Raw genomic sequence first — 22,908 nt, forward strand, 5'->3', positions numbered from 1 at the left:
TAACTTGCAATTGCTATCATGCAATTCTGAGATAAAAACTCATAACTAACCCTTCGCAAAACAGCTTGACTGATAGGCGATCTGACCAGTCACAATGCTGAATCCGCCATTTTGTCCGGCAAACAAATCAGACAGGAGAGTAGATTAACTTCGGTGGACTTAAACTTGAAAAATTGTGCATATTGCTATCTTTCTGTGATTGAAATAAAATGTGTGCTGATGTTCATTAATGTTTTTTTTTCGTGCTTTAAATAAATAACAAAAGACAATCGGTTCACTTGTTGATTGATCTAATAAGGCAATACAGTGCCTTATACAGTGGCAATATAGTATCTCTCATGACACATCAAAGAGCCACAAAATGGTATTTATTGTTTGAATTTCTTACAAAAATGACAACATTTTAAAGCTGAGACCTTGTTTCAGACCATAAGTAACCTGCTCTGACTTGTCTGTTGGTGTGTTTTCCTCTGTTTTTTTTTGTGAACGGTCAGGTGCAAAAAAAATACTGATATGTTCTCATAATTGCGCATTTATATCAGAATTGTGAGTTCTGATTTTGAAATCTTTATTTCTAAGAATTGCGAGTTTATTTCTCAGAATTGCATGTTTACGTCTCACAGTTCTGACTTTATAACCGCTAATGTGATTTTTTTATGACGCAATTCTGAGAAAAGACTCGCAATTGTGAAAAAATACTAATATCTTTTCAGAATTGCGCATTTATACCTCACAATTCTGAAAGAAGTCAGAATCACGAGATGTAAACTTGCAATTCTGAGAAAAAAGTCAGAATTCTGAGTTTATATCTGATTCTGAAATCTTTATTTCTTGAGTTTGTCTCACATTTGACTTTATAATCGCAATTGTCATTTTACTGTATATCATGCAATTCTGAGAAAAAAGTCTGATTTGTGAGTTTATATCTCTCAATTCTGACTTTATATCTCACAATTGTGAGTTTATATCATGCAATTCTGTTTCATTTCTCAGAATTGCAGGTTTATATCTCACAATACTGACTTTGTAACTCACAGTTGCAAGTTTATATCTCAGTTCGGAGAAGAAAAGTCAGAATTGTGAGATGTAAACTCACAACTGCCAGAAAAAAAGTCAGAATTGAGATAAGTCGCAATTCCATAGTCTCTTATGCTCACCAAGGCTACATTTATTTGATCAGAAATGCAGTAAATATTGCTAAATATTGTTACAGTTTAAGATAATTCAAAAGATTTTAATGTGTAATTTATTCCTTTGAATTTTCAGCATCCATTACTCAGTCTTCAGTGTCACATGATTGTTCATAAATCATTCTGATATGCTGTTTTGATGCAATGAAAATAAGTCAACAAGTACATTTTAATTTCAGTAAAATTATAATATAATATACATTTATATAATTATGCAACTTTAAAATGAAAGTTAAAGCAGCTACCTTTAATGAACCGGGTTTTGTAGAAATACTGGTAGAATTTCATGCTTTTCCAGCTCAGCTCTAGTCTGCCTCTTCATGTCTCAGCTTGTACCTGTTTTACAGTAATAAATTCAGCTGTGTCACTTAAAGGAGAAGTCCACTTCCAAAACAAAGATTCACATATAATCTACTCACCCCCTTGTCATCCAAGATGTTCATGTCTTTATTTCTTCAGTCGTAAAGAAATTATGTTTTTTGAGGGAAACATTTCTGCACTTTTCTCCATATAATGGACTGTGATGGTGCCCTGATTTTGAACTTCCAAAATGCAGTTTAAATGCGGCTTCAAACGATCCGAAATGCAGTTGTAAACGATCCCAGCCGAGGAAGAAGGCTCTTATCTAGCGAAACGATCAGTTATTTTCATTAAAAAATACAATTAAATACTTTTTAATCTTAAACGCACATCTTGCCTTTCTCTCCATGAACTCTGTGTATTCTGACTCAAGACAGTTAGAGTATGTCGAAAAACTCCAATCGTATTTTCTCCCTCAACTTCAAAAATCATTTCAAAATCATCCTACATCGCTGCAGAAGTTCCGACCCAGTATTTGCAAAGTAAACATGCAAAGAAGATCAAACACCCTTAAGAAAAAAGGTAAAACAGCGATATAGGACGATTTCGAAGCTGAGGGAGAACATGAGATGGGAGTTTTCGACATACCCTAACTGTCACGAACTGGAACAAAAACAGTCCAAGCACAGTAAGACAAGACGAGCGTTTGGCATTAAAAAGTGTATAAATTGTATTTTTTTTAAAAAATGAAAATAACGGATTGTATCACTAGATAAGACCCTTCTTCCTCAGCTGGGATCATTTACAACCGCATTTGGGATCATTTGAAGCTGCATCATATCAGTCCATTATATGAAGAAAAATGCTGAAATATTTTTCTCAAAAAACATAATTTCTTTACGACTGAAGAAAGAATGACATGAACATCTTGGATAACAAGGGGGTGGGTAAATTATTTGTAAACTGTTGTTCTGGAAGTGGAGTTCTCCTTTAAATATTCTTCTGGGCGTTTAGCCTTTGAGTATTACAAGTGTCTCCCACAGTACTTTAACTTTGGGATTTTTGGTACAAATGCATGCTTGCATATTTCCATCAGTCTAATGGTTCCATCTGCACAGTTTGCAAGTCTCAGCTGAGACATGAAAATTGGGGTTATATATAGTGTATGCATTAGAAAGTATTTGCATGCTTTAAACGGCACACGATTAAATTCAGCAAGCCTGGAGATATATTCTTGGATTTCTGGTCACATGCTCCTGTGAAGTATGCTTTGAAGGGTTGTGCCCTACAGGCAATGCAAGCCAGAAGCATGAGTTATAATGCCACAAACATGCAAATAATGCTGCACCAGTCATAAACTACCACATTAGTTCTAATAATAACACATAATCTTTTAAAATCCCAACACTGCTCTTCTTGTTTGTGGACTGGAAGAAGAACCTGTCACAATGCTCATGACCCACTGCTGAACCTCAGAGTTGGCTTTAGACGCTGCATTGGCTGTGGTGAACTCTAATGTGGCGAGCGGATGATAGCAGCCGACTGCCAGGGTAAACTTCACCCTGGGTAAAGTTCTCTGGATACACGCTCCATAATTACTCTCCTTAGCCGTCTTTAGACAATGGGTTAAACACTACTGTACTCACTAAAAATGTCTGGGAACCACAGAGATGTAAAAAGAGGAGCTAAAGAGAGTTGTCAGTACTTATATTGTTTCTGTCCTTCGGATCTTTCCTCTGTGGATTAGCTGGAATGACTGGGTTTTGTCCATGCATTTGAAGTTCAACGCATTTTTACGTGGTCCGTTAATCAGTCATGCATCAGAAAGAACTCCTCATTATCATGTACCGCCCCGCTTGCATTGTGACCTCTTTCAGCTTCTGACTGACAACTTCCCTCTGTGCTCGCTCCCCCTCAACCCGCCCATCTCTGAATAACTGATTTTGATCACTCGTGGTAATAAAAGTCACATGTCTGCCTGGAACAATGGCCTTTCATTTGGTGGCAGCATTCATTATGACTATAATATGTTATTATTTAGTACAAAATTCATGCTTCATGCTAGGTGCGACAGAGGGAGAGTGAGAAAGAGAGAGAGAGCGACAGTTATTCAGGGGTATTCGTTATGGCCTAAACAAAGAGATCTGGAAGTGCTTGCTTTTCTTTTCATTCCCTCTTCTTTTAGAATAAAGCGACTTCTCACGCACTCTCTTTTTTTTTGGAGGTGGTTGCCGCAGGCGAAAGGCTGCAGGAGGTGTGCCAGATTTGTACTGGCAAGCTGTTTATTTATTTCCCTTTGCCTCTGAGCACTAAAACCTGCTCAGGTGGACTACATAGACTTCATTTATGAATGCTGACCCCTGTGGATAATGACCTCGTAGAGTCCTTATCAGATGAGTTTAATTGGACTTTTAATTGGGATTTGACGCTTCCTTCTTCTGATAATTGTTCAGTGATTCTCAGCCATGGGGGTACTTGGAAAAGTTCTAATTTGTTAAATCGACATCGCAACACATAATTACTGAATTAAAACAAAGTAAACTGTAATAATAACAAAAGACTGTCAGTCTGTGAATTAGTAGTGAAATTTTTTCAGTGGTGGGAATCTGCAGGTTACATTATTAATGAATCATTCACTCGACCGATTCATTCAAAAATGCTGATTAATTGAGGAACAAATCATGCAAATGTCTTTTTGAATGAGTCATTGAATTGTTCACTTAACTGATTCACTGATTGATATAAAAACACCTATTATTTTAATTTATTGAATTCAATTATTTTAATATTATTGCATTATTCACTTAAAGGATTCACTGGCTAATTTAAAAAACACTGATTATTTCAGGAAAGAAATCACTTCAGTGTCTTGATGAGTTAGTCATTGAATCATTCACTTAACTGATTTATTAAAAATGCTGATTCATTGAAGAAGAAATCATGCAAATGTCTTTTTGAATGAGTCATTGAATTATTCACTCAACTAATACATTAAAACATGACCAATATAAAAAATCCTTTGGACAACAGCGTTTGTTTTCCACATGCTATGATGTCACAACGCGGCCCATTAGAATATAATTAAAATAAATCCCGCCTACGGAAATTCAGATTGTTGGGGGGTGGGTAGGGACAAGGTGGGGGATCCATGGAGAATGGATCAGTTTTGATAGGGAAAGAAATCCTAGTTACATGTTTAGCCATGTCTCTACTGATTTTTGAAATAATCAATCATGTTAACAACTTTACAGCACTTATTGTGAATTCCACTGACATTCACTTTGTGAAAACATCTAAATGGTTAATTATAGATATAGTAAGACAGAAACTCACCTGTTCCCCACTCATGTTGGTCTGCTGTATTCCCTGAAAAGGTAAACAGGTGTTTCAGGTCTCAAGAGGCTAGTGTAAATGAACCGACAGTGCCATCTGCAGATTTTTTGGAAAAGGAAGTTGCTCAGTTGCATTTGTGAGAAAATCTGCCTGCACGCATTTGTGAAAAAAAAATCAAGCCAAGTTTCCCCATAAAAAGGCAACCGAGTCTCACAGTTGTAGCACACAATACATATATTTGTCCATAGCAAAGCAGATTGTGTTTATTTGTAAAACGCTGGATTAGTTTGATGAATATTATTGGCACAAAATTCACTCCACATAAAACAGCTTTTCACCTGAAAGAAAGTGTTATTGTTATTATTGTCCACCTGTCCTGCATGTTTTATCTCTTTAAAACATTCCCTTGTTTGCGTAAATCTCAAGAGGATTTCCATGAAAACACACTGTTGTGAAAATAAAAACAGTTCACCGACTTTACCTGTCAGACTGCACTGAGAAATGATTAGCATCCCCCAGGCAAAAAGGAGGAGGGAATCCGCTCTCCTGTGATTGGTTCTTTCTCTCTCTCTCTTTATTTAGAAAACCTCAGTTTCTTAGCGGCATCAGGCTGTCCTGACTGGCCCTTTTCTTTTATTCCGTTTTTTTTTTTCCTCCCTCTTTCACTCTGTGTTTTTGGGATGGGCTTCCTCCTCCTTTGTTTTCGTGTCACTGTTTGAGCCACAGGCTGTGGAGTGAGTGCACTGTAAGTCTCAGTGCTTGAGGAGCAGTCAGGGCGATGAATGGACTCTGGGAGCCAGCCTGGCTGAACTCAGATCAGCTTTCTGAGAAGAGTGGCTGTTAGGATGCCAAACAGAGGCTGTGACCACAGAGACATGGCACAGGTATGTCTGAGAAACTACTTGAGGTAAATCTTGTTGGTCAGTTTAGCTTTCTGGACATTAGATGACTGTATTGCAGTGTTTCTCTGGTTGCTTTACTTTAAAAGTTCCATTGGTGTTTACTTCGCAGTTCAGACACCTGTATAGGGGTCAAACACATTGCGCTTTGTTCAGCCATGTTATTTTACACCACACTGTAATGTAGCCGCCAGTGTGTTTTGTTTTACACTGATAGGTTTGGAATTATTTTGCCTTTTGCTTTAGATTTTATGATATAATTCATGCTCTCCAGTTTTCTATTGTTAAGCCAGTAATTAGTGGGTGTATATGACTACCAATTTCACACTTGGTTGGATTACTCAATAAAACTCCATTGTTTAGATGTGAAGCCTGCAATCTCAGGGATTCCATGACTCAGTTCGTCATACAGCACTGGCATTGTAAAGCGTTGTTGTAAACGGGTACGTGAACTGTGTAAACTTGAGTTTTAAGATCATGTTTGTATCATACAACGCTGATGCGGTTCTGTATTCAGCATTGTGGTTGCATGCTACTGTTCGCGGTTTTTAAACGTTTACTCTGTTTGATTGAGAATAATATGCTTTCTCCAATGAAATATTAAAAATGTTATATATATTAATATTTTAATGAAATGTCTTTTTGATCTATTAAGTTTGTTTTTTTTTACATTGCAACATTATTTTCATAACAATTACAAACATTTCTCCACTAAATTTTTCCTATCATAATATGTATTGAATTTAAAAAAATGTATTACAATATTTGGTAACACTTTACGTGTAATTGGTTAACATTAGTTAATGTACTACCTAACATGAACTAACAATGAAAAATACGTTTAGTACAGCATTTATTCGTCTTTGTTAGCATTTGTTAATAAAATATATTGTTCATTGTTAGTTCATGTTAGTTCACAATCCATTAACTTATGTTAACAAGCACAACTTTTGATTTTTAATGCATTAGTAAATGTTGAAATTAATATTAAGTAACATTAATAAGTGCTGTAGAAGTATTGTTCATTCTTAGTTCGTTAACTAATGTGGTTAACTAATGTTAATTAATGAAAACTTACTGTAAAGTGTTACCAATATTTATTTAGCGTAAATTAAAACTTCTGCATAAATTAAATGCAGTTCAACAAATACTACCTAAACATATACCCAAATATTAAATACATATTTTACAATTTGGGGATCGGGGATAATAAGGAATCAGCAGAAATCTGCTTATTGTCATGGAAATAATGTCATAATGCTAAATATAATAATAAGTAAATAAATCATTTTCAATTTGTTTTTCAGTGAAAAGGGGGACACGTTTTTGACGTTTTCATCAGCAGTGTTGGGGAAAGTAACTTTTAAAACAAATGTATTACAATTTTGCGTTACTCAAACGCTATCTCACGACCAATTCATACATATTTTACGAGGTGGCTAATTCGTATGAATTTGTACGACCTCACTCGGGTAGGTTTAGGGGCGGTGTTGGGGGTAAGTAACGCAAGTTACGTAATCAGATTACTTTTTTCAAGTAACTAGTAAAGTAACGCATTTTTTACTTTTTCATTTAAAAGAAAATATCTGAGTTACTTTTTCAAAAAAGTAACGGCAGTTACTTTTTGTTTCCTTTATGTATTTAATTCCATTTTATTAACCAATTTCTCTGCTGCTGACCTTTGTGTATCCAATTCAACTATACTAATAAGCAAAACTTGCTTTTGATTAACTAACATTTGTGCTTCATTTTTCCTTCTCCTACAATTCTACTGTACAGACGTGAATTTACTTTTCCTTCAGGTTTAAGCTTATTTTTTTCCTTTTTGGTGTAAAAGGGCTAAAAATTGAACAACAACTAAAAACAAACAAGCAAGCCCATGTAATGCATACTTTTAAAAGTAACTTTCCCCAACACTGTTCATACGTATTGTGCAACTCGTAAAACACATATGTTTTCACGGAAATCATATGGATTTGCACGAATGAGGTCGTACGAATTTGTACGAATTAGCCACCTTGTAAAATATGTACAAATTGCTGTGAGATCAGTCTGGTTACTCCCTAAAAAAAGTAATTAATTTTGTTAAATTAAGTACTGCGTTACCTTACTTTAACGTTAATTTTAAAAGTGTTTGGGGTAACGGATTACAAGTAAAGTGAATTATAAGATTATCAGATTACTTTTTCAAGTAACTAGTTTACATAACATACAAGTAATCTGATTACATAACATTATCCTTAACACTGTTCATGAGTTTAACCCAAAATGTCTATGTCTAAATGTCTGATAAAACAAGTGGATTTAAAAATATTAATTTGTTATTTATCCTTGAAGCTGTTTTCTGCTTAATTTCCTAGACTTCCTATTGGATTAGTTTGGGCTGAAGCAGTAAATGAGGAATTCTATATTTGTTCACATCTTGCTGGGATGTCCTGATGGAGCCCCTTAGTTTCAGAATAATCTGTTATGCCCGTCACAGGCTATTTTAAACTCCTGCTGAGTTCAGAGTTAAAGGGCAGTCAAACAAAGCAGCAGAGGTCACTATCCATCCATAAGCTAACAGTCTTATACAGCACTGATTTAGTATCACAGCAGGTACAACTACAAGTGTTGAATGACATTGTAAGACAGTTTGATAGTAAAACTGGATACTAATGGCTGGCACTTGTCAGAATCATAAACAAAAGAAAGACTGAAGAGAGCAGAACAGCTTTTAGCCATAAATGTTTATAATGTCTTATACAGAACTTGTTTTAGCATTTGTGTCTTCTCCTGTCTTGTCCTTTGGGATGTAGCTGGATAGTGAGATATGAACAGCTCTGGAAAATATCTGTTGTGCTCATGCCGATGGAATTGTTGCTGTGTCAGGTACAGTAGCATTCTGCAGCTGCTATTGTCCATCATGAAAACAGCTGTTGTTTTTATCATTGATATCATTTCTTTTTTTCCCCTTTTTTGTACATAGCCAATAGTAAAAGTGCGTTAGGAGCGCGGTTCAGAGTAACAAACAAGGCGTGGTGTTGTTTCAGTGTTGTGTGGGGGTCATGAATGTGTTTCATCTGTCCCAGAGGAAAAGAAATGTGGAACGTTCCGGTCTCGCCCTGTACTGCCTGCCAGCCCTCCGGCCCCCGTCTAGTCCCGACTCCTCCAGAGCTAGAGAAACATCCCAGAGTGGGGCTGATTTACAGTAACAGTCTGTCAGGTTTTGCATAAGTTTGCTCACAAAGCCTCTGTCCTCTAGTTGCCAACTGTCAACTATTCTTTTCCCAGTGGAAAAGGGGAAAACAACTTCTATGGACACTGGTGCTGAATACTAAATAGTGTCCATAATGTCCACAATCCTGCCCAAGCATTCTCTCTGTCTCAAAATTGTAGGGTGGATGCTTTCCCATCCAGGATCTGAGGCTGAAATATTTTTGCTTCTCCGGTCCACGCTGGTTTTTTCGACTTATACACATAGAGTAACTGGAATACGACATTGCCAAAAGCTAGTAGCTCATTTGTGGGTACAGGAAGCCGGACAGGATGATTGGTTGCCTCAAGCTTGTCTTTCCTTGCAGATCTGGACCACAAGCCTGGGGAAGCAGCCAAACCTTCTTTTTGAGCCTTTATCCTGGTGTTGGTGACCTGGTTGGACAGCTGCACTGGAGTTTGACCTCTTTTTCAGCAAAGTGTGTCAATTAGCCTTTCAATCAGTGCTCAATATAATTAGATATTAGTTTGCGTTTGTACGTATACTGTGTAGTTGTACAGCATTTTGATTGGTTGTATTATTTGCACTGATGTCATACTCCAATTAAGTGTTTAATTACCGTTACCGTTAGTTCATATAGACACCCCGTGCAGTGTTAATTGTGTTTGCAGGTATTACATTATAATATAGTTGCAAGCAGCGAGGGGTTTCCAGGGTTCAAGTTCTTTATTCCATTTTATGCACATATGAAAAAAAGACATCACATACTATTTATCAAACCTGTAACAACCTACATCATTTTTCGTCAGATCATTTACCATAGAAACATGATGTTTTTTAATGTTTATGACTGTGATAAACAGTGGCAGCTGTGGTTACGATCTCCCTAAAACTTTGCATGCTTGTTTTGAATAACCTGCCGCGTGTACTCACCAGGTTTCGTGAAGTTTTGAGTTTTTGTTTAGGCTTAATAGGTTTTTGTGTATATTTGGAGAGGCCCCTTTTCTAAACGACCCCGTTATAGTATCTAAAAAAAACCCAAAAATGTAGAGAGTCCAAAGAATTGCACTGAAATGCACTTTTAAATTTTTCACAGACCTTTAGGCCCGTAAGTCAAACAGGCCTACCAAATTTCGCTCTGATCGACCTCCGTTAAACTTGTCTAATAGGTGCTCAAAGTTCATCAGCCTATAGCGGCCATGTTTGAGATATGCAAATATCCTTAAGAGTGTGCGTACCAATTTTCACGTCAATAGGACAAACGGTTGAGGCCATTTTTATGTTTTTTTCCCCTCTTATAGTGTCACCAAGTGGCCAAGCTCCACGACTTTTTTAATGGGACCTCAGATTCAGCTCTTACATACAGTACACATTGTGAATTTGGCGACTATATGTCATTCCATTCAGTAGTTCTGGCTGTTTTAGTAAAGGCAGCCCTGCCCCTTTTGAACAGTTTGCGTCCCATTGCGATGGAGAGTCGAAAGTTCAACATTTTTTGATATTTATTCACTCTGAAGAGAATCTTCCTGCACTGGTCTGGTTACGATTGGGCAAAAAAACCTAGGACTACTTCGCAAAAGTCGATTTTTCAAAAAATTTTAAATACCCGAAAATTTTGCCCAATAAATTGGATTATTTTAAACATATTATTTATATATGTCATTTCTTTAAAAGACATTGATGGTGCATTGTTAATATCTTGCAGTGTTTTTTGTCTTCATGTTTTTATCAGCACTGTTTTAAATAGTGTTTTTTTTTTCTCGTCTAACAGCATTTTAAATGAAAGTACCAACATGTTTGTGACCACAATGTGTTTTGTACAGTGTGTTATTGACCGTAGAGATTAAAAACACATCATAATTGATAATGTGATGTTAATAATTGTGCATGCCTATATAGTTCATGGTATTATTACATTTCAGTATTCAGTTTTAAGGACATTTTGGTGCTTTTGTGTTGAGTTGCCACTTGATTTGCAATGAAAGGTCCTGACGCAAAACCGGTTGAGAACCGCTGCACTACACCCTAATGGCCTTAGAAAGTAAATAGTGGTGCTAGTGTGGTTTAATGTCAAGAATTCAAGTAATTTCCTGGGCTTTCCTTCTGTTGTATATCGGCCTCCTGTCTGGAGTTATGCAAGCTTTTCATAGGTCCCCTGACCCTATGTTCTTATTGGCAGTCCTGCAGCTCTATGTAAGTGTGAGAGCAGCACTTTTCCCAGTGTTCCAGACCACTTTTGTTCAACAGTCTGATGGTTTGAGATGGTTTCACTGATTCTTTTGCTGTTTCTTTCTTCTCTTCTTTCCTCCCTGTGAGCTAACCTTAGGCTTGCACAAAGAACACTCAGAACATACACAACAGATATTAGAGTCCAACCACAAAATGCGTCCAACTCCTTGGAGAAATTTTAGCCAACAAATGACGCAGGGAATTGGTTGTTAAATGTTGCTGGGAGCTACTTCTGAAGGTTTCCAGAACCCATTTCTTATTCTCGACTTGTTTCTTTGTCATGTCCTGTATGTGTTAAGCCTGAAATGTTCTCTATGCAAATATCTTAAAGAGATAGTTCCCCCCAAAATGAAATTTCTGTCATTATTTACTCACCGTCATGGCTCTGTAAACTAAAAATGTCTTTTTTTTTATCTGCTGCACACAATGTGTACATTTGTACAGTTGCAATCGAAATTATTCAAACCCCCAAAGACTGCAGTACTTTACAAATCCAAGCTTTTCGGAAGATCCCGGACTTTATAAAAATTGCATCTACAACAGTTTACTGGCATATTAAAAGTGATAATGTCAATATATAATGTCATGTTTTTGAGTCATAGGATTTTTAATAAGCTATGTTATATTTATTCAACCCCTGTTCAACATTGCTGTTTTAAGTCACTTATTTTTATGGTAAGGAGCAAAATTGTCTTAAAACACAATTAAACCTTTAGAAACTCTATTGAAAAAAAAAACAGAATTTGCTTGGGCTGTTACACATACATACATTTAGCCCATGCATGTGCTGAGGTTGAGTAGCAAATATGGTAAAGTCAACAGAGCTGTCACCATTGCTATAGAGAAGAAATAGTTTGAATATATTAGAAAGTCTAATGCTACATGAAGATTTCCAAGGCATTAAAAGTTCCTAGAGACACAGCTGGCAGCTTTATTCATTAGTTTAAATGTGTTGTACCAGAAAACCTTTGAGGATGCTGATCAAAAATATCAGAGCAACTGGGAAAAACCTGCAATGTACAGCCGAAGACTTGCAAGATTACCCAACGAAAGGAGGAAAAACTTTTTAATACAGAGTAAAAGATGAATACTAGACAATTTTATTTTGAGGCATTTTGCCGAATACCACTCTTCACCAAGAAGAACAAAAAAGCCATCTTGAACATGCTAAAATTCATTTGGATAGACCTGTGGAGTTCTGGAAGAATGTTTCCAAACTGGAACTTTTTGGACCTATGGATCAGCAGTATGTCTGGTGCAAAAAAAAGCAGAACACTATCTCCATAGTCAAACATGGAGGTGGGTCAGTCCTGTTATAGGGTTGTTTTACTGTAGCAGGAAGCGGAAAACATGACCGTATGAAGGATATCATGGATTCCTTGAAGTATCAGGCCATTTTGGCAAAAAATATGATGTCTTCGGTGCAAAGACTGAAGCTAATGATCAGTGGACTTTCCTGCAGGACAATCATCCCAAAGTATACATCTAAATCTACTTATGCTTGGTTCAGGGATCAGTCATAGAATGTTCTTGAGTGGCCTGCTTTTGGCAGCTTTTTCAAGGGAGGAATGGGCCATGATTGCAGTAGAGAGGTGACAAAAGCTTCTAATTCATCAACTTGCGTTCTCAGAATTACTCAAAGGTTTATTAATAAACTTTCTCCAATTGTTTTCACAAAAATGTGTTCTCTGCAGCAAAATGTCTCGTTCTGTGTCCCATTGACTGCCAGGTAAATACTACTGTCAAGACCCAGAAAAGTAGTCCATCTGCCATCAGTGGTTCAATCTGAATTTTATGAGGCGACGAGAATACTTTTTGTACGCAAAGAAAAAAAAAAAACATTTTACTCAACAATTCATCTCCTCTGCATCAGCGTAGCACCATTTTGGAGATTATCCGCTGGACACAAACTACATACGCATCTCTTTGTCAGCCGTACCACACTGATACGCTGTTTCTGTTTCAAATCAAAGTGTACATATACACAGAAAATGTATCCGTGTGGTACGGACGAATTGTTGAATAAAATCTTTTATTTTCTTTGCATAGAAAAAGTATTCTCGTTGCTTCATAAAATTCAGATTGAGCCACTGATGGCAGATGGACTATTTTGACAATGTCTTTCATACTTTTTCTGGGTCTTGACAGTGGTATTCACCTGGCAGTCAATGGGACAGTCAAAAGCCTCCCGGTTTTAATCCAAAATATTTCAAATTGTGTAGTGAAGACGAACAAAGCTTTTACGAGTTTGGAACGACATGGGGGTAAGTGATTAATGACAAAATTTTCATTTTGGGGTGGAGTAAAACTTTAAGTCAACTATTGTTTAAAAATTATTATATTGTTGACTTAAAATGGACTGGAACTTATAAAAAACACACAGAAGTACTAGAGGCAACAGCAATAATCAAATGGTGAACATTTATTATTAAGCAAGAACACATGGTCAAAGTACAAGACAAATTTAATTTATTTAGGTGAATACAGCATAGTTTACAATATTACATACATTTAAACTCGTGTAACATTTAAAACTTTAAAAACATTCTAATTTAAGTGTATCCAACCGTTCTCTGTAATCGCTTTTTACCGGAATAACACTAATTGTAAATCTCTGCTGTTCTCCGGGGTGACTGCGAACTTTAGACTTTGGCCTCCTGTTTCACTCATAGCTGAAAGATGCTGTGAATGACACCAAAACCTACCCATAAATAAACAGTACTGACAATAGAGAACATATTTTAACATCAAATTAAATTACTCTAAGTACTCAGTACTATAACAAATAAAATTGGTTTATTTTAGGCAAGGCAAAAGGTGTTTCCATCATGCAAAGTGACCGCTGCTGAGGCAGCTGATTGACATCTGGTCCTTGTAAAATAATACAATTTACAGCCCAGTAAAGATGTTATAAATGAAATAAAATGTATACAAACCTTTATTTCGCTAATGAAGTGCAACAAATTGGCGGCGCTGAGAACCGCTCTCTCCTCAAAAAGCCTGTAACTCAGCAGCTGGGTTGTTTCGTAAGCAGTTGGGTAGAAAAAACAACAAAAAAACTCAGCGTTAAAAACTACCCAGCACTTGGGTAAAAATATTAAAAATAACCCAATAAAATGACCCAATAAGTTGAATCCAGCATTTGGGTTAAATCCCCCAACCCCCACACACAAAAAAAAACAGCATTCTGTAGAGTGTAGTACCCCTTTAGTTTTTTTATTTTTATGTAAAGGTTATTTGCACATCATGTTTTATTTTGTTTGCTTTTACAGTAACTGACACACAAGTTTTCTGGAAAGCCCAGAGGGTTTCCTCTAATAATAATGATGTTTCTGTCAGACTTACGTGTTTCACAAGAATAACACGCGCCATCTTTCCAAAGCTGTCTCTAACACACCTGCCATAGCAACAATGGCGAAGCCAGAGACGAGCCAAGATTCCAAGAAGCTGTGCCCTTCTACCGACTCACCGCACCTTTGCCTTCCTGTGATGTAACAGGTTACCTCACATGCAGACTGACAATTAAGAAGCAAAAACGTGCGTGAACAAGTCTGCATCAACTTCAAATTCCCCCTCCAGCTCACCAGGAACCTCGTTTGTCTAGAAGAATTGCACTTGTTATTCAGGGCTGTTGGTGCAGGTGTTGTTGGCTTGTGGGTTTGTGAAACAGATACCCCATTTTCTCTCTTCTCTTTGTTTCTTTCACAGCAAAGCAGATTTATTTAAACGGAGAAGTGGGATAATGCCAGCAATGCAAACCGATCCTGAGTCAGAGCTTCTCCTCTGCATGGGAACACGTTGATAAAGGATCTGGTTTCACTCTCACCTCCTTTGTTCTGTTTGAGGTCGCTCAGTTCTGGCTGAACTCGGAGTGTGTGTTTTTGGATTGTTTTTGTTTTGTCAAGTACTCGATAGTATTGGAGTTTTTTTCTAATTTGATTTCTTTAATGTGCATAGCATAAATCATATTTTTAGATTCGGCTTCTAAAATGAGGGCAAACACATTAGCATGGGTAAAAAATTAGTTCAGCAAAAATTAAAACTATGTTATTATTTACTTACTATCATTGACTTTCTGTCTTCCAAGAAACACAAGGAATGTTGAAGCTGCTGTTTTCCATGCAGTGAAAGTGAATGGTGACTATGGCTGTCAAGCAGTTCTGTCATTATTTACTCACAGTCATGTCTTTTGAAACCAGTATGACTTACTTTTTTTCCAAGGAACATAAAATGTATAAGCGGTGTCTAAGCTGCTGTTTTTCATACAATGAAAGTGAATGGTGTCCACGGCTGTGAAGCAGTGAATGTTGACTTCAGTTTGTTTTTCACACAAAGCTAACTTTTGACTTCAGATTTCTTGAATGGGCAAATAAAGCATGGGTGATCAAACTCACATGTATGGCCTCTGCCCATGTTGGAGTCTCACAGGACTGAACAGCGCTCCAGAAAGGCTGGATTTCATTTCCTGCACCTGCTTGCTGGTCCATCAATGCGATCATGTCCTTTCAACAGCATTCTGCCTTTGTGGTTTACTGTGGTTATGACAAGTAGGCTTCATATGATCGATAGACATGGTTTGGATGAGCCATATGGTCTGTAAGAGGTCTAAATATTTGCTCTAAAAATGAACTATTCAGATATGACAAGCACCTAAAAAAACATATACAACTATACATTAAAGGAGAAGTTCACTTTTAGAACAAAAATTTACAGATAATCGACTCATCCCCTTGTCAGCCAAGATGTTCATGTCTTTCTTTCTTTAGTTGATAAGAAATTATGTTTTTTGAGGAAAACATTTCAGGAATTATCTCCATATAGTGGACTTCAGTGGTGCCCCCATGTTTGAACTTCCAAAATGCTGTTTAAATGCAACTTCAAAGGGCTCTAAATTATCCCGGCCAAAAAAGAAGGGTCTTATCTAGCAAAATGATGGGTTATTTTCTTAAAAAAAGTACAATTTACCTACTTTTTAACCTTTAATGCTCATCCTGTCTAGCTCTGCGCATGCAAACTCTGTGTAATCCGGGTCAGTACAGTTAGGGTAGGTCGAAAAACTCCCATCTCATTTTCTCCTCCAACTTCAAAATACATCACTGTTTTACCTTTTTTTGTAAAGGGCGTTTGACCTTATCTGCACATTCACTTTGTAAACACTGGGTCGGAACTTCTGCAGCGATAAAAAAAAATGAGATGGGAGTTTTTCAGCCTACCCTAATTGTATTGACCCGGAATACACAGACTACGCATGCACATCGCAGAGCTAGACAAGATGAACATTTTAGGTTAATAAGTATATAAACTGTACATTTTTTTTTTTGGAAAATAACCGTTTCGCTAGATAAGACCATTCTTCCTTGGCTGGGATCATTTGAAGCCCTTTGAAGCTGCATTTAAACTGCATTTTGGAAGTTCAAACTTGTGGGCACCATAGAAGTCCACTATATGGAGAAATGTTTTCCTCAAGAAACATAAAAAAATCTCCCATCTCATTTTTTCCTATCTCCCATCTCCATGACATTATAAATCTGCAATAAAGTGAAGAAAGAAAGACATAAACATCTTGGATGACAATGGGGTGAGTAAATTATCTGTACATTTTTGTTCTGGAAGTGAACTTCTCCTTTAACAAAGTATAAAGAAACATAATAAGGAAACAAGAAACACCTGAACAAAATCACTTAATCAGCAAAGAAACTACAAACAGACTACAAGACTAGGACAGGTAACAGGAAACCATGGAACTGGAATTGCAACATAAAAGTCCAAAACAAGACACAAAATGGAATCATGTGACAGAACAATATGCCAGTTTTTTCACAAATGGCTATATCAAAATAGCTGTACATTCTCATAAAATAATGTTCTTTGCAAACAGAATGTATTGCTAAGATTTGTGGTACTAGTCAGCCATTTGTGTTGTATGTAATTTTTCCATTGTTCCAAAGTAATAAGTCAAATGGAATTAGGGATTGGCTCAAAAACAAGTCAAGTCACATAATGCAACAAATAATTCATGACTGTTAAAGGGGTCATCGGATGCAAAGTTCACTTTTACATGTTGTTTGAACATTAATGTGTGTTGGCAGTGTATGTACACATCTACCCTATAATGATAAAAATCCATGCAGTGGTTTTTAATTAATCTGTAAAAATAATATTCTCTTTTTTAAATCAAGCCATTCTCAGATGCCTGTTGTTGTGGCGTCACACCCACAGAGGCCGCTCCCACAATAGTTGATTAACATGAGTGTTTTACCTGAGATCAGCTGTAACAGTCCGGCTAAAGTAAACAGGCTCGTCACTCCACAGAGGGAAGAGAGGGGCGGGGCGAGCAGAGCTCATTTGCATTTAAAGGAACAATCCCCCAGAATGCAATGATTTTTGCAGAGCTGATTTTGGCAAGGTAAAAAGGGTGTTGTTTTACACAACCATTGAGAATTTTTAACCAAAGTATATTATAGACTTTTCATTAAGACCTTAAAGAATCATATCAACATGTGGAAAATGGCCATCCGATGACCCCTTTAATATTGTTTATTGTCTGTTTGATTACGTCATTAACTTGATTTTTACCGTACATCTCTGCCATATGTATGTCAATTTGACATAGTCACCACTAATAAGCTACTACTAAATATATTGTAGAAATGTAAATTTTCTGTAAAGCTGCTTTGCAACGATTTGTATTGTGAAAAGCACTAAACAAATAAACTTGAATTGAATTGAACCTGAAGTCAAAGAAAGTCAATTCTCTTGTCGGCCATATTTTGGCCATGCAATGCAAGCTCCAATCTTCTTGAATGCGGAAACACAGGGGGAAATCTGCTTGCCAAATTCACGTTTAAATGACATTATAAATCTGCAGTAAAATTTAACCCATAAATGTCCTCACTTATCCTCAAATAGCTTTTAAAAAGCCTATATTTCATGTTGGCAAAGCTAATGTGCATGTGCGGTCCCAAACATGCATCTCTGTTTTATGGTAACCGGAGCTTTAAACAGCAGCTGCAGTAATGACTTGCAATTTGCAATTGACGTTTTATTTAGGTCGCATGTATTGTGCCATATTGTGTATTGCTGTTGTTTTCATTCATAGTGATACGAGTGAACTGTCTTGCTAGATACAGTCTTTGGTGTGGTTTTCATATAAATGGGAGTACAAACAAATAACTTTCTAAAAGTATTATAGACATTGGTTAGACTAATTATAATCAGTTGTTTTAATTATGTAATAGGTGCATTGGATTTGATGCATTCTATATCCATAGTATGTAGTATGTAAGTATATATTTTGCTGTGATGGAATATAGCGTGCGATACATGTGTATGGCACTCAGTTCTCTTAGGAGGAAGGATTGAAAACACTTGTGCCTCTAAATCAGTGCTTGTTTGCTATGTTTCCACACTCTCATGCCATGTGTCATTATGGGCTTACAAACTGTCACATCACGCAACTGGTGGAATACAACAAAACAAATACAAGGCTAACATGCACGGCCAGGAAGACTCAAGAAGGAATCTTGGGCTATGTTTAGGCTCTGCGCAAATGAGCAGCGCTGAGTCGTATAAACATGGATAAACACAGACCAGTCTTTATGCTCAGGTCTTGTTGCATGAGTGTTTCATTGTGGATTATCCATCTCAAATAACAATCAGCAACAGTGCTCATAAGTGAAGTATGTAGTGCTAAGCGTTGTTTTGGAAAATCTCGAGAATCATTTGTATCCTGTTTGCGTCTTTGTTTCATTTGATTCATGTTTTTTTCTGTAGAATTGGACACATTCAAAGTGGCTTATAAATTCTGTATCGCTGTATTCGCTTCCTGAATAACTTGTCAGGTTGAGCAAGAATTTGCAGCTTAAGGGAGAATTGTAGTTAAATTAATGGTTCAACAGCAGCTGAAATGAAATTATTCCAGCGCTTTGTTGATTCTTGATTGGTTATCAGAAATTCCAGTATGCTGATTTATTTTCTACTGTATAACTCATGTATAAGATGATATTATATAAGACATGATAAAAATCTTAAAATTAATATATTATTATTAGTATTAAAATAAATTATTATTAAAAATGTATTTTTGTAAAAATGTAGTTTTAGTTTTAAATATATGTTATATTGTGTTATACTATAATGTCTAAAAACAGTTGACTAAAAAAATCCTTGGTTTTAGAAATTTTGTTTTAAAATACAATGAGTATCAAAAATATATATCAAAAACTGATATTCATTTTGAGATTTAATAGATGTAATAGTGTTGTATAATAACGCTATAATTACACGTAATTGTGTTATTTAATATAACATTAAAACACTAGAAATGTTAGTTTTAAATTTATTTTTAATTTTAAATATAATTATATTATATTATATTGAAAATGGATATTTATGTTAAGATTTAATAGATGTAATAGTTATATTATATTATAGTTAATATAGTTAAATTATTATATTATTAAATTATTTATATTGTTACATTATTATTTTTTTAATAATATACATGAAACTTATAGATTTTATAAAAATCCTATAGGTTTAAAAAATGTATCAAAAATAGATATTCATTCTGAGATTTAAAAGATGTAACAGTGTTATATAATATAAAACACTAGAAATTTTGTTGTTATGTGAATGTCCTATTATATTATATTATATTATATTATATTTAAATTATATTATATTATTTTTATTAATATACATGAAAGTTTATTTTAAAAATACGAGTATCAAAAATATGTATCAAATATGTATCAATTCATTTTGAGATTCAATAGATGTAATAGTGTTTAATATAATATAATAAAATATAAAATTAAAACACTATAACTTTTGTTTTAATTTAAATATTATATTATATTATATTATATATTTTTCAATAATATAAATGACATTTTGTTTTAAAAGTACCATAAGTGTCAAAATACATATCAAAAATAGATATTCATTTTGAGATTTGATGAAAATTTTTGATATACAGTAGTATAGTACGGACCAAAACTATACAAAATTTGGCAATGATATGACTGGTACTGACATATATTGTGCATCCCTTGTAGATATTGTATATACTGATGTATCTTGTATATCAGAATCTCATATTCTTCACTTAAGCTAACATTTTTGTTTTTAATCCAGAAATGTTTGGATCACTGTCTAGAAGTAAGTGTAATGCTGTATTCAGGCCAGGCAGATCTGCAAGTGTAATATATCCCTGACTCTAATGATTGAGAGCTCAGTGTTGATCTTCCAAGGAGTCCTGCATTTTATGATGAATGATTCATCTCAGAATCCGTGCCTTTTTCCTCAGTTTCAAAAATGCAGTGATTTCACAAGCTCTCTGACTGACAGCCTCTGGATACCACTGGTGTTCTCTTTTCCAAACAGTTGGTAGTAATAAGCAAAAGCAGTTCAATCTCAGAGAGTTTGTGCTCTAAAGGTGGGAATGGAAGTCCTTCTGAGGAGAACACTCCATAGGAGGCTATTGATTTGACCCTCACAGTCTCAACGAGCTGCTGTTGCCTGGACAGCACTGTGTAATATGCACCAACAACTTAATTGTGTGTGTGCTTAAGTTGCCATGGGCAGCATGTTGCATTGTTTCTGCTTTTTTCTCACGCTCCGTGTCCTGGGAGGTTCTGTTGTTATGGGTTGGGTTATATTCTGTCCGATGGGAATGACATCCCTCGCCTCAGGAACATGGACTCTACAAATCCAGAGCTCAAGAGCTATCAGTAAGATCTTTCCCCACCTAGACAGCTCCCTTGGATTAATTATGTCTGAGGTGGCCTCCCATTTCATTGCATATTACACAGCTCCCTGGAAGATTTAACTCTGATTGACTGACTGTTGTACTATGACTGTTAAACTGTATAACTGACTGAATTCCTACGTAGATGTGCTGGTTTCATGTTTCTTGAATGGTGTCTTTCTAGAATATTAAAGTCAAACCAGTATTTCATGAACATGTATTTATTTATTCGGTAGGAGAATGTCGGATTTGCTGTTTATCACCAAAACAAATCTAAAACACATTTTTACACAAATTGTTTTATTTTTAGATTTTAACAATGTTATATAAGTGCATTATGCACATATACAGTGCCCTCCACTAATATTGGCACCCTTGGTAAATATGAGTAAAGGTGGCTGAAAGTTCCACAAAGTTCCAGTTCACGTTGTTTACAACTTTTGGAACCCAATTATTGCATTATTGCCTATAATGCCTAATGAGTTTGGAAAACACCTGACAAGAAGTCAGAGACCATTCCTTCATACAGAATCTCTCCAGATCCTTCAGATTCCCAGCTCCATGCTGGTGTTTCTTCTCTTCAGTTCACCCCATTCATTTTCAAAACGGTTGAGGTCAGGAAACTGGGACGGCCATGGCAGAAGCAATTTCAATTTGTCCTCAGTGACACATTTTGTGTTGATTTTGATGCTTGTTTTGAATCATTGTTATGATCAAAGATCCAACAACGGCCCATTTCTAACAGAGGCAGTCAGGTTTAGATTTTTTATCTGTTGGTATTTGATAGAATCCGTGATGCCATGTATCTGAACGAGACGTCCAGGACCTCCGGCATGGGGTACTTTTTAACCTTATTTGCACCAAACCCATCTGGTGGGTTTGCTGCCAAAAAGCTCTTTTTTTAGTTTCATCTGACCTAAAAACTCAACTAATCTCTGCAATTCTTCAGCTGTGATTCTTGGAGTCATTGGCCACTCAAACTCTTTTCCTAACTGTGCATTAGGACGATATAGACACACATCCTCTTCCAGGCATATCTGTAACATCTTTAGTTCATTGGAACTTCTTAATTATTGCCCTGATGATGGAAATGGGGATTTTCAGCTTTAGCTGTTTTCTTACAGCCACATCAGAACTATATTTGTTGGTTTTACTCCTTGTGATGGATGATTAGGGGAATTTGGCCTTTGTTATTCCTCATATTTATAATTCTCTGGAACAGGAAGTCATGGCTGGACAATTTCATACTCCTAGTCAACCTGGTGTGCTAAAAAATAATGTAAATATGAATGGGAATATACTTCAGAGATATTTTACTTAAAAAGAATTTCTAGCGGTGCCAATAATTGTGGCCAACATGCATTGGAGAAGAACTTGAGTTGTGAACTTGAGAATGTGAGTCTCCCTGCACTTTCACTTGTTTACTTCAATGAAAGGTTAGAATTTTGTGATTTTTTTGAATGAAAGAACAAAAAGATAATCATTGCAGATTTATTTCCACAGCTGCCTTTGCTCATATTTACCAAGGGTGCCAATATTTTTGGAGGCCGCTGTATACTACCCTTGGGGCCTGTAAGATTTATGCATTTCAAAGTTTCTTATGCTCACCAAGATTGCATTTATTCAATAAAAGAACTGTTAAAATAGTAGTATTTTACTCATTTTGTTTTGAATATATTTTAAACTGTAATTTATTTCTGTGATGGCAAAGCTGAATTTTCATCAGCCATTACTCCAGTCTTCAATGTCACATGATCCTTCAGAAATCATTTTAATATGCTGATTTGCTGCTCAAGAAACATTTCTTATTACATTGTGGAAACTTTTTTTAGGATTCTTTGATGAATAGAAAGATAAAAAGAACATCATATATTTGATATAGAAACATATAAATCATTATTTTTGGCTAAGTGCCAAGCTAATTTTTCCTTGTTCTGTCCAAGTGTGTTTTCTGGTTTGTGTCTGTGTATATTTTTTATAATGATCGTGTTTAATTGAGGTTGCTGTTGT

General features: G+C 35.8%; 1 protein-coding gene and 1 long non-coding RNA gene across 5 annotated transcripts in view; one reads left to right on the forward strand and one right to left on the reverse strand.

The window, feature by feature from the left end:
- arhgef4 (Rho guanine nucleotide exchange factor (GEF) 4) overlaps nucleotides 1-22,908 on the forward strand; it is a 113,086-nt gene that overhangs the window by 7,107 nt on the left and 83,071 nt on the right. The window contains exon 1 of one of the 4 annotated variants that reach the window (XM_051133782.1): nucleotides 5,549-5,707. The exons of the other annotated variants lie outside the window; for them this stretch is intronic. Coding sequence (XP_050989739.1) covers nucleotides 5,669-5,707 — 39 coding nt within the window. The 5' untranslated portion in view covers nucleotides 5,549-5,668. Of the gene's footprint in view, nucleotides 1-5,548; nucleotides 5,708-22,908 lie in introns of those variants that run through there. 4 annotated transcript variants of the gene reach the window in all.
- Nucleotides 13,555-15,853, reverse strand: LOC127180053 (uncharacterized). The gene is made up of 3 exons (XR_007829582.1): nucleotides 14,493-15,853; nucleotides 14,084-14,161; nucleotides 13,555-13,829 (listed from the first exon to the last, which is right to left on the reverse strand). It is a non-coding gene; the product is annotated as an uncharacterized LOC127180053 (long non-coding RNA).

The sequence above is a fragment of the Labeo rohita genome, chromosome 2, assembly GCF_022985175.1.
Source record: "Labeo rohita strain BAU-BD-2019 chromosome 2, IGBB_LRoh.1.0, whole genome shotgun sequence".
Lineage (NCBI taxonomy): Eukaryota > Metazoa > Chordata > Actinopteri > Cypriniformes > Cyprinidae > Labeo > Labeo rohita.